The 12,650-nt window shown below is 37.9% G+C and overlaps 1 protein-coding gene across 3 annotated transcripts in view; it reads left to right on the top strand.

The window, feature by feature from the left end:
* TSG101 (tumor susceptibility 101) overlaps positions 1–12,650 on the top strand; it is a 43,653-nt gene that overhangs the window by 14,341 nt on the left and 16,662 nt on the right. For all 3 annotated transcript variants that reach the window (XM_063289375.1, XM_063289376.1, XM_063289377.1), the window contains exons 6-7: positions 8,029–8,095; positions 10,665–10,762. In XM_063289375.1, the coding sequence (XP_063145445.1) occupies positions 8,029–8,095; positions 10,665–10,762 (165 nt within the window). The remainder of the gene's footprint in view (positions 1–8,028; positions 8,096–10,664; positions 10,763–12,650) is intronic.

The following is a 12,650-nucleotide window of genomic DNA, read 5'->3' on the forward strand; positions in this document are numbered from 1 at the left end:
CTGAAGAGCCCATCCTCTCCCACCCTGATCCCGACCTGCCGTTCGTTGTTCAGGTGGATGCCTCTGATTTTTCTATTGGAGCTATTTTATTGCAAAAAGATTCTGCCGGGCTTTTAAAGCCTTGTGCTTATCTTTTCCGAAAGTTTTCTGAGCCAGAGAGGCGCTGGCACGTTTGGGAAAAGGAGGCTTTTGCTGTTAAAGCTGCCTTAGAGGCTTGGAGGCACCTCTTGGAAGGGGCTTCTTGCCCTTTTGAGGTTTGGACGGATCACCGCAACCTCAAAGCGCTCCATACACCCCGATGCCTCAGCCCAAAGCAAATTTGCTGGGCTCAATTTTTCAGCCATTTTAAGTTCCAACTTAAATTTATCCCGGGAAAGAAGAATTTTTTGGCTGATGCCCTTTCTCGGTTGCCACAAGATGAGGGACCGGTTTCTGATGTCATTGGCACTGTCATGTCGGGACCACAATTGGGTCTAGTGGCTGTTACGCACAGCAGCGCTCGGGGCCAGCCTGCCTCTCCTTCATCTCCGATTCCAGCGCACCCCCCTCCGATTCGCAAGCCGCCTCCTCTACCAGGAGGATTACGCTCCGCTTTTGTTTCTGCGCTGAAGTCTGACCCCTGGCTTCTTGCTAATCCTGACAAGGTGTCCATTGAGCATGACCTCGCCTGGGTGGGAGGGCGTTTGTATGTACCTGACTCTCAACGGTCTGCTATACTGGCACGTTCTCATGACAGTAAGCAGGCTGGTCATTTTGGTTTTCTCAAGTCCATTTGGTCTGTAGACAATTTTGGTGGCCCACCCTGCGCAAGGATGTCAAGGCCTATGTGGCTTCCTGCCCTGTCTGTGCTATGTCCAAACGTTCTGCTGGTAAACCGCAGGGGCTTCTGCAGCCTGTGGCTGACCCTTCTCACCCTTGGGATGTCATTTCCATGGATTTTATTGTGGACTTACCCCCCAGTCAAAAGAAGACTGTCATTTGGGTGGTCAAGGACTATTTTTCTAAGCAAGCTCATTTTGTTCCCTGCGCCTCAATTCCCTCGGCGCAGCAGCTGGCTAAGCTTTTCTTGGTACACGTGTACTGCCCGCATGGCTGCCCCTCTTGCTTGGTGACCGATAGGGGCACACAATTTACCTCAAAGTTTTGGCGGGCTTTTTTGAAGTTGATTGGCACTGAGCAAATGTTGTCGACCTCTTGGCATCCCCAGACGGACGGATCTACTGAGATCCTTAATGCCACTCTGGAGCAATTTCTCCGCTCTTACATCAACTACCATCAGGATGATTGGGTTGACTTGCTCCCTTTCGCTGAGGTCACTTACAACAATGCTGTTCATCAAAGCACTGGGCAAACTCCTTTTCGCATTGTTTCTGGTCGGGATTTTGTTCCCATCCCGGAATTTCTCCAGCTCCAGCTGTGGCCGCCTGTGATTGGGGCTCTAAGCTGGCTGATTCCTGGCCCGTTATTGAGTCCGCTCTTCGAGAGGCTCAATCAACCTATAAACGGCATGCTGACAAGCACCGCCGCCAGCAGCCCGCTTTTCAGGTGGGGGATTTGGTCTATCTTTCTACGAAATTTATTAAGTCTCCTCAGCCCTCCAAAAAGTTGGCTCCTAAGTTTATTGGCCCCTTCCCTATTACGGCTGTGCTCAATCCTGTCATTGTTCGCTTGGATTTGCCTCATAATTTGAAGCACTTGCATCCTGTTTTTCACTGTAGTTTGCTCAAGCCTGCTCGGGAGTCATCTCACTGGCATCCACGCCCACCTCCCCCTCCGCCGGTCATGATTGATGGGCAGCAACACTTCGAAGTCAAGGAGGTGCTCGACTCTTGCAGGCTTTGGGGTTCTCTTCAGTACCTGGTCCGCTGGAAACATTTTCCCCATCCGGAATGGGTTGCTGCCCGCCATGTTCTCGCCCCTGATTTGATTCGTGCTTTTCATGTGGCTTATCCTTCAAAACCCTCTGCTTAAGTGGGGGGGGGGTTTCTGGGGGGGCGGTATGTCATGTTCACCGTTGCGGTGTTTCGGCATCGTAACGGTTTGCTTGCCAAAGTGCTGATACGTGTCCCTGGCTGGGAGGGTGCTGCTGAGAAACCTTGTACGGAGGACGTGCTGGACTGTGCCAGGGAGGAATGTGTTTGGGCTATCTCTTAAATGTCAAGGTCTTTTTACCCGTTGATCAGCGGAGCTTGTTAGGAGCACCTGGGAATGTGGGGTTGTACTGTATGCAGGGGGGGGTGGGCTGCTGTTTGAAACGCTGCTATTTAGTTTGAGTTTAGGCGCGCTTTTCTCATTCTCAGCTTTTTACCTGTTTGCACTTTATTCTAAATAAACCCAGAACCTGAATTGTGATTTTGAGTCTGAGAGTTTTATTTGGATTAAGGCAATCGTTACAGTAAGCATCTTACATCCACTATAATATGTGAATAATCGTGGACACAAACATACAGTTTTCTGTTTGTTTCTCTGAAAGAGTCCAGCTATTGTGTCATTGTATTTAGTTTGTTGCAGAATAATAATAATTATTGCAATAATTATTGTGATTATTATTATTATTATATTGTTGGTCGCACAGTCAGCCAGATGTTTAGATTGGATTTGGCATTTTTGTCCACCTATCAAATCCTTCCCAAGGACCTGGGATAGGCAGATGTCGTTGTTTAATAATATTAAAGGTATCATCGCAGGATGTAAGCTGTTCCAAGTCAAGCTGCCTTTTGCAATTGACTTGTGATGTTGTCAGTGGGATGGTGTTCATCATCATCATCATCATCATCATAGTAGAAGAATGTTGCTGATAATCCATAACAGGTTTCTGTCTTGTTAGTGACATTTGACCAACCCAGAACTTAAGAGAATCTAACTTCTTTTTTAAAATGTTAACCTATATGCTAAAAAAAGAAAGAAAGAAAAGAAAACCTAATCGAAATTAACTTCTAAAAATCTCAAAGAAATTAAAATAAAAAAGAAAAGAAGGGAGAAAAAAAAAGAAAAATATTAATATAAATAGCAGGGTAATAAAAGTATACTACATTTTATGATAGTAATAAACTGCGTATCAACCTTTTCCAATACACTCAGTGCCCTTTGCTTCTGCAACTGCCAATATTGCCAGAGAGCAGATGGATGCTTTTTTAATGTAACAGAGCTTCCAGAAATCTTCATTATACAGACAGGGGATTTAGCTCCCTCTATAATGTTATAATTATAGCATTATAACATTATATAATTATTATTATAATATAGTAATAATATAATGTTATAAGAGTCTCGTGTGGCGCAGAGTGGTAGGTGGCAGTATTGCAACGGAAAATTCTCCCCACGACCCGAGTTCGATCCCAGCGGAAGCTGGATTCTTGGGTAGCTGTCTCAGGTCAACTCAGCCTTCCATCCTTCCGAGGTCGGTAAAACGAGGACCCAGCTTGCTGGGGAAGGTGGTGACTGGGGAAGGCAATGGCAAACCACCCCGCTATAGACTGCAAAGAAAACGTTGCGAAAGCGGCATCCCCCCAAAGGGTCAGACATGACTCAGTGCTTGCACAGGGGACCTTTCACCTTTCACATAATGTTATAGGAAAACTATAAAACCTATCTATAAATTTCAGATAGGCCCCCAATCCAGATGAAATAATTATAGAGTGATACCAGAAAATTAAGGAGATAATAGTTGCCATACTTATGGAGATATATTGGGTATCTTATGTAGATAAGACTGTTGCAACTTCATATTATGAAGCTTGCATAGCTGTAGTTTTAAAATCTGATAACTCTATCCATTGTACAAGTTCTTGGCTGATATGTCTATTAAACCATTATGCTAAGATTTTAACAGCTACATTGGTGAGAAGATTTTAGAAGGTATTATTTACAATAATCCATCCCACAGAATCTGGTTGTATAAAAGGGTGTGATCCCTCAGATAGCATAGACGTTTGGCTGATATACTAGCTTTGTATGTTCATAAATTTGAATTGCCAGTTTTAGTTTAATTGGATGGAGAAAAATCCTTTGATACAGTGCAAATTAAATTTTTGGCTCAAGTAATATAGAAGCTTAGATTTTCAGCAAAATTTATTTAATAAATAACAATTTAGTATTCTAATCCCTCTGCTGAAGTGTTTACTAATGGGATTATCTCACTGATAATTTAATTAAAATGCAGCATATGTCAAGGTTGTCCTTTATGCCTATTAATTTTTAATTTGGTATTGGAACCCTTGGCATGCCTCATAAGATAAATCACTAAAATCTGTCTAAACAAATTTGAATATAAACTGCTGTTATATGCAGATGATATTGTAGGTTTCTTTAATGGTTATCAAAATATGTACCTAATTTTGTAGAAATGATAGAACTTCATGTTAAATATTCTGGATGTGCAGTAAATTGAAATAATTCAAGTATTACATGAATTGGTAAGAAATTCCTGATGGATGTAGGTAAACATTTTTCTCTTGTCCATAATCTATTAAATACATGGGGGGTTAGAGGATTATTATCCCAGGAAAATATGTTTATTAGACAAGGTTATTTATGTATCATTATGCAGATGAAAAAGGATACTAATAAATAGCAGAAACTTTCTAAATTTATGGGGAAGAATTAACATGGTGAAAATGATTCTTACATCAGTTCTATCTATCTTTTGGGAGTAATGCTTTTGTTTATTCTACTCAAATATTTTAAACAGATTGTTAAATTAATGGTGATTTTTTTGTTTGTGTGGAAGGAAACAAACAGGATTTCTCTATCAGTTACAGTTTTCATATGATGATGGTGGTTTTCATTTTCCTGATCTTCAAGAATATCATTGTGCATCCTTGTTAACTTCAATTATTTGTTGGAAAGAAATTGATGTTGATTATCCATCACTGCAGGCTCAACTTGGAATAATAATAATTATTTATTTAAATTTATTAGCCACCCAACTCCAGTGGATTATTTAACAGACTTGTGTTCCTAGCGTGTTCTTTGTTCTATTTATAATATAAATTTGGTTATTTTTCCAGCTTTGAAGATACTGGATATATTTGGTTCCTGTTGGGCTCTCCTGAGAAACTGACTTTTGGAGCAATTTTTATTTTAAAATAGTTGGTATTTAAAAACAACATGGCATGATAAGGATATTATTACTCTTAAGTAGAGTAATGATACTTTAAAACTCTGGAAATTTTACAAAAGGAATATAATTTACCTAAAAAGGTTGAATAGCAAGATATGCTACTAAAATGCTTGTTATGTTTATTGTTTGGCTTTCTCGGCCTCAGAAGCTCCAGTTCAGAGAATCTAACATATATTTTACCAGTATTCAGTCTGTTTAGTCTGTCCCAGCTACCAACAGCCTAAAAATTTGTTGCCTAAAGTTTAGATCCAGCATCCCTGTGAATGGAACCCCTCCAAAAACATCTTACAGTATGGTTATTACTGGAAGAGTTAGGGGGTGAACTTTATATCCACTAAATGCTGCTTTTTCCTGCAGCTCTTTGTGCCTTTTGAGAAAATCTCCAGAGGAAGTACAAGATCCTCTGGAAACACAGAGGCAGGATGTAGTGATGGGTTCAGAGTGGGAAGCAGAAAGACATAATAATTAGCTCCTCCTTCAACTTGAGTGGAAGTCTCAGCTGGATATCAATACCTTTCATAAACTGAATTGAAAGATTATGTTTTTTTAAAACAATTGCTAAAAAGCTCATGTAAGTCTGCCAAAATCCTGCAAGATTTTGCAAAATTTCAGCCCACAGAAACAGAGGGGGCATGAGAAACGTTTCTGAAGGTTCTGCCTTGATTTCCTGGAGAGTGAAAGTAAAGGAAGGGAGAAATACTTTCAGACTTACAATAAAGATAGTCTCAGTACTCATAGATTGTGCTTCTTGTCTTGACTACCTCAAAGAGCTAACACAATGTCAGCTTTTGCAGAAAAGAAACCACTGCATTGAGGTCACATAAAACACATCTTGAATGGGTATCTTGCAGCTGTGCAGCACTGGAGAGAAGCTACTGAGTGCAACTGGTCTCATCCATGTCATATAAACATGCCTTCTGAGTACTGAATAAAGGCTCTCCTACCACCCCCCCTTAGAATTCAGGGAAATAATGTTTTACTTAGTTAGATACCATTGTGTCAGTCTGGACTCCTGGAGAGCATATGGAGAAATGCTTATAATTCTCAACTTGGTTTTTAATAATATCTTTAGATCTTCTAAACAATCCAATGATCAATTTGCTCCCAGTGATTTCCGTGGACTTCTGCTGTGATGGTCACTAGCTTCAAAATGATGGGTATGAACAGGTGATCAATGCACTGCTCCTTTTTACATGCGATATATATTAAAAAGGGGCAAGGTTTGTTCACCGAATTGCACCTGGTACTTTGAAGCCAATCACCATTGCTGCGGATGCACCTCCTTACTTTATCCACTGTCTTCCTTTTCTTCTGCTTCCTTCAACTTTGCTGAGAATAATTGTTTTCCAGTCCATAATCCACTTGCATCATATGTCCAAAGTGTGTGAGTTTCATGTTTTTTTATAACTGTTAGTGGTTTTGTTGCATTTTCCACTGTGGGGTATGTAGGGTTTATTTTAATTGTGTATGTTTAGTGGTTTAATAAAAATTAATTGCCATTGGAAAATATGTTTCTATAGGCTTTGTAGAACAGAAATCTATTCTTGTTAGATCTCTCAGCAGTAAAATCTTCAAGATAGCTCAGATTCACTTTTTTTTATCAAAAGGCATACTGCCAAGCACATGCATAGTTAGTTCATTATCTCTGCCAGTAGATGTCAGTCAAATATATACTAAGCACTAGTTTGAATTCCTCTAGTTAAGGAATAACTTTGAATGCAAAAGTAAAGTTTTACAAATTATAGGAATATTGCAAGTTAATGAACAAGCTTTGAAATTCTCCAGAAATGTATTCAGGCTGGATGTTAAATTAAACAAAAGTTGGTGCAGTAACAAACCTATAATGAAAAAACATTAAAAGCACAGTTTAAGTAGGTTAAATTGCTACATAGGAGGTGTTATTTAAATTTAATTAATCTGCTAAATTTCATATGCTTCTTCCCAGCATCAACATTGTAGCCTCCCATATATTAAAGTGGATTTTAAGGAGAGCAATCAAAAAAATTAGAAGGAAAGCCTCATTGTATTACCAAATTTTTGCTTGTGCAGCTGTAGCTTTTGTGCTATAGGCCAAGAAGACATTATCTTTTAGGGCTGGTGGAGATATTTGCAATTTTAAAAATGTGGAGAACACCCACACAAAATAGCTCCCTAACTGGAGGTAGCTATTCATAAAACAACTGCTACCCAGAAAACAGTAGTGTAGTTGCTCCCTTCCAATCTGCCAGGAGAATATCTATCAGTCCTACTTGTCCTTTGACTTTTTTTTTTTCTGAGCAGAGGGACATATTTCCAAGTAAAGCCCAGAGTTGCAGCCACACATCATTTTTATTTTCTCAGAATTCCTTTGGGCATTGCGATACATTCTTATAAATAAAGGTGGTGCCAGAGACTGGTACTTGACTTAGCAGCAAGCCTCCTGCTCTTATTAACTGAATCTGAAAATAAGGTCATATGGATGCCAGGGAGGTGTCAGAGGGCACCATGTTATTTATTGCTGCTATAGAATATTTGAAGAATATGTTTTTGGACAGGGTGGCATCACAAATGGAACATTTCGAAACGTTAAGTTGTTTGATTATAATTGTGGCTTTTCATATCAGCTTTTAATGGTTGTTTTCACCCAGAAAAGTGGTTAATGGCATATGGAGTTCTGCGAGGGACCAGATAAGAACACTCCAGGAATTGGATTTTATTCCTGGACTGCTTATAGCCAGTCTTTACTTCGTTCAATAAGGCTTTGTCTGTCTGTATGTTATTACAATCTTATTTAATAACAAAGTGGCCACCCCCAAACTGTTAGATTATTAGCTACTAATACAAAACTAATGCACTGTAAAAGTAATGTTTTGATGTGTAAAGTTATCTCAGATTTATAAAGTTTCTAAAATTGCTTTTGTGCTTAGCTTCCTATATGCCAGGAATGCCAAGTGGAATCTCTCCTTTTCCTCCTGGACCACCTCCTAACCCAAGGTAAAATAAATCTGCTTGCACAGTAAGAATCATAGTGATTTGATTATGCTCTGTTATGCTATTTCTGAGATGGAATTTTAAAAACACAGTGTTATGTTTGTATTCTACTAATATTGTGTGGGCAATCTGATGGGAACTTCTTGGGTGTTTTTAATTACATACATAACAATATCTGTATTTAAGAATTCCCAATCTCAGTTGACACTTATAAAAGAAATATTAAGAAAAAATAAAGTTAAATTGGTTATCTTATAGTCTAAACCTATATTTCTAAAATGTGCACACTTCCAAATGGACTTTACAAAGCTTTTCCCTTTGAGTTACTTCCTGTTTTTAAGCTTGGTTTTGCTAAATTTTCTTTAGACAAGAGTCTTCTTCAGAAATTAGACATTGCTTGTTCAGGGAACACACTGCAGATAAATGGAAGCCATATGTATTACTTCATCCCCAGTAACTCCACCTTCAGAACTTTGCTTATTGGGTAGAAAGTCTGTAGGGGAATCTATAACCCCATTTGCATATCACACTTAAAATGTTTAAGCAGCAAGCTGGTGATATACTTGGGCTTGGTAGCTCTTCCTGCAACTACTCAGAGAAGAAAGGCTTCCAAATCAGTTGGGCATGGTTTAGAAATAGCTTTCATGTCATCTGCATCCTAAATTAACCTGCAAATCATGATTTTATTTTGTGCTTTGTGGTAACTAGACATACAGTAGTGCAACTTGTGCTCAGCTGATACTCAGTAGTTGCTAAGCAGTAAATAAATGGTTTGCAAGAGAAACCTGCAGACATACAGGAGGCATCAGTGTGGCATTTGTTTTTGAGGAAAGATTATTTCCAACCAGGAACGATCTTCATGCTTAATGCTCAAATGGGCAAGCCACCCTTTCTTTTCCTTCTATCTCCTTCCTTCTGAAGACTCTTTCATCACATCCAAGACAAATAAGGACAGGTACTTCTGCATTAACTTTCCTAATTGGTCCACAAGCCAATTAATATCTTCTATATTTGTATTTTCTTACATTTTCACTACAAGCCCAGTCTCTGCAAACCTTCTTGAAGCTTGCATTCAACAGTACTAATTCTGTTCTTCTATTGTGAGTTGTTTCCAATTCTTCTTTTAGATCTCTCCTAGCCTTCCCTTTTCCCAACTCTTCACAAAAGCTGGACAAACCTGTCTTTACAATTCTCTTTTCTATAATTTCATTTTCAAAAGTTGTTAGATAGCTACCTTAGCTAGCAATTTTCTAGTCAAGCTTTCTAACAAATATGTTATTTTCACTGGTTCTGCATTACCACCTTTCATGATTATTGTGTTTTATATGTAATTCTTATTCCCCAGCTCTATTAATATTCTCAGTTTAATGCTTGATTGTCATTCCCCAGTATATGTTTTGAACTTGCTTCAGTTTTCTTAATAAACTTTCAGAACTTTTGTCTGATATTTGGAGGGGTGCCAGATTTTCCTTAAGCATTTATGGTTCAGTGTCACAAGATTTACATATGTGTCTTCAGTTCACATATATGTAATGCACAGGTGTCTTCGTAAATGGGTATGCTCCGTAACAGAACCTGGTCCAAGTTCTTGCTGCTATGCCACACTAATATGCAAATGCAGCCCATTTGTATACAGCCTGAAGGCAAATGAGGTTCCTGTATATGACCAGACCTCACATGTAGGTCTAGGGATAGTCAGAAGTGGACACAGGCAGTGATACTGGGGAGTGCAAGACTTTTCCCTCCCTTTATGAATTTTTCAAATATATAAAGGAGGTCTGGAATTTGTAGCCTTGTGGTAAAATTACAGCATTGTTCACTATTATCATGCCGGGTGACATTGCTCAGCGTTATAGTTCAGCAACATCCAGAGAACTACAATTTGCAAGGCTAACTTAAAGTATTTTTGAAGAAAGCTAAGGGCTGCATTATTTGTATTCATTTGAATATTCTCTAATTTTAAGAATTAATGGCAGCACAATTAAATGAATTGCTAGGGTTGTTCTCAATAGATAATAGTCTTGAAGAAAATCCTGCAACATACTCAGTTTATTGGTTTTCTTTGTCCTGTAGCATTCTTCTCTGTGTTTTTCTGTTAAGGGGTAGTAGTTCATTTTTACCATCTGTATGTGAAATATTTAACGCAAAAAGGCTATGGAAGGCATTGTACAGGATAGGAAATAAGGAAATAAGTAGAGCACAATTTAATGAGAAATATAATTCATAGAAATCATTTCACATTTATTTTCTGGGTGGTATAGCAACCTGCTTGGTGTCCATGCCATAATTTAAGAGATTACATAATCTTCTTTTCATGAAAAAAACAGAGCAGAATGAAAACCATTAACAGTAGAATAAGCCATGAATAGCTGGATTGGGTGTCTTCCCCTAAAACGTTTTAACCAGGAATTTGAAAATGTATTATTAGTTTTTAAAAATGGAAACATGATGTACTGTTGAAATCTGTAAGTGACAATGAATTTATCACTAGCTTGAATTGTAATCTGATTATAGCCGAATACATTAAGCTTGAATAACACTATTTTGCCTTCCCTTTCATTTCCTGGTCAAGTGGTTATTCCAGCTATCCTTATTCTGCACCTAGCGGGCCATTTCCAGCAACAACCAGCACACAACACTATCCTTCTCAGCCTCCTGTAACTACTGTGGGTGAGTAATTTCAAAATAGCCATTTCAGAGGTGGAGAATGAGATTTACAGCTGCAAATGTAGAAACCAAAAGGCTTATTTTTACAGAGATCATTAATTTGATCATAGTAACAAAAGAGTGTTATAATAAAAGCAATATTTGATATTTTACCAATTCAAATGTTACATGTATTGTTTTTCCTCCAATATTTGATTCACAGAACAATGAATCACTTCGGTTATTTCACTCGTGAAGGGGCTTTATTTTTATTCTTTTGCTCTATGTGATAAAGTTTGTATGTGTTTGCAGATGTGATGTTAGCAAGTCAAAAATGAATTAAAGCTGAAAAGCAAATAGAACAAAACTACATAATTGTTTTATTCTCTAATTGTATTCTGGGCAGCTAATCTTAATTTTGAGCATTTAGAATTTGGGAGGAGTTTAACGTGCTAACAAATACACAGAAATACCCAGAGAGTAATAACTGCAATTCAAATAGTGATGCTGTAGTTGAATATAGTAAAAAGTATAATTATAGATAAACATAGGAAACCTTGATCATTATAGAGTCAGTACTGCTGAAAATTTGTTTGAACGTACTTCGCTGGAGTTAAATATCCTCAATACATTCTCCAATACATTTTCAGGCCTCCAGGTGTATATTATTTGTGTGATAGTGAGCAGAATCATCATGTTAGAGGCAGCATGAATGTCCAGTTGTCATGGGTAGATACACAATATGTGTATGACTATTGTATGTGAAGTTTATTTTCTATCAGATAAAAATTCAGATCAGCAGCTGTTTTTTATATCATACTTGATGAAAAATTCCTTATCTGCATTGGGCTAAATACTGCATTTACAGTAAAGTCCAGTTTTAAAAAGTCCTAGAAATTTGAAAGCTATGACCACACCTTGGCTTTTATCTGTCGTAGTTCTGTATTGGGACTTCGCCTTCCAAGTAAGTAAACAAAAATCTTGGAACTCAAAAGGTTGTTTAGAAGGCACGGCATCATTTATTTGATGTTGAAAGGCAAGAATATATTTATATCCCTTTTCCTATCCAGCCCGGATTATCAAGGCAGCTAATGCAGAAAAATATTCAAAAAGAAAACAGTGAAGACTTAATTAAATGCCTAATATTAAAATAATTATAAAATCTTCAAAAAAGTAAATCCTAAGCTAGGATAGAAGGAACTAAATACGGTGCCCAAGACAGTGTATTCCATAACGTGGGGGAAACATGGAGAAAGCTCTCTCCTGTGTTCTGAACTCACTGGTGTCTCAAAAAATATCCTTAAGGGGGACTTTCTTAAAGAACATTGGGCACAATTGGAGAGTTAGTCCAAACCTTGAAATTGTTAGATTAATCAGTATCTGCCAGAGGCATCTATTTATAAGGTCAATATCTTCATGATAAATTCATCTTAAAATGGTATATTTAATACTGGCTTGTAATTACACAAATCTTTTGCGTTTAGGGTTTTTTAAATTTAAAAATATATTATAATTGCCTCTTTGAAGCAAGAAGATGATCACTGTGTTTAAGCATGAAGCTAGTCACACTTTGGCTACTTTAATTAGCAGTGGAAATTCTAAAGGATCAAGTGAAAGCTGATAGCCTTCACATCTTCAAGATCTACAAGGAATAATCAACTTTTCTGCTGCTGCAAATTGTTCATAGTCCAGCTATTCCTCTTCAGCAGACTAGAGAAGAAGATGCTGTTCAATATGGAAAAGCAACACCAGGTTATCTGGATCTGACACAACAAGAATATGAAAATAAGATTCCTTACTGCCTTCATCTTACAGAATCCAAATAGATGCTAGTACCTGCTCAGTCTGATCTTCCTGAGATTCCTATATTTTTGTTCAAGCTGTCATCCTTCCTACTTCATCATTTTCTGCT

The sequence above is a fragment of the Candoia aspera genome, chromosome 1 (assembly GCF_035149785.1).
Source record: "Candoia aspera isolate rCanAsp1 chromosome 1, rCanAsp1.hap2, whole genome shotgun sequence".
NCBI classification, from domain to species: domain Eukaryota; kingdom Metazoa; phylum Chordata; class Lepidosauria; order Squamata; family Boidae; genus Candoia; species Candoia aspera.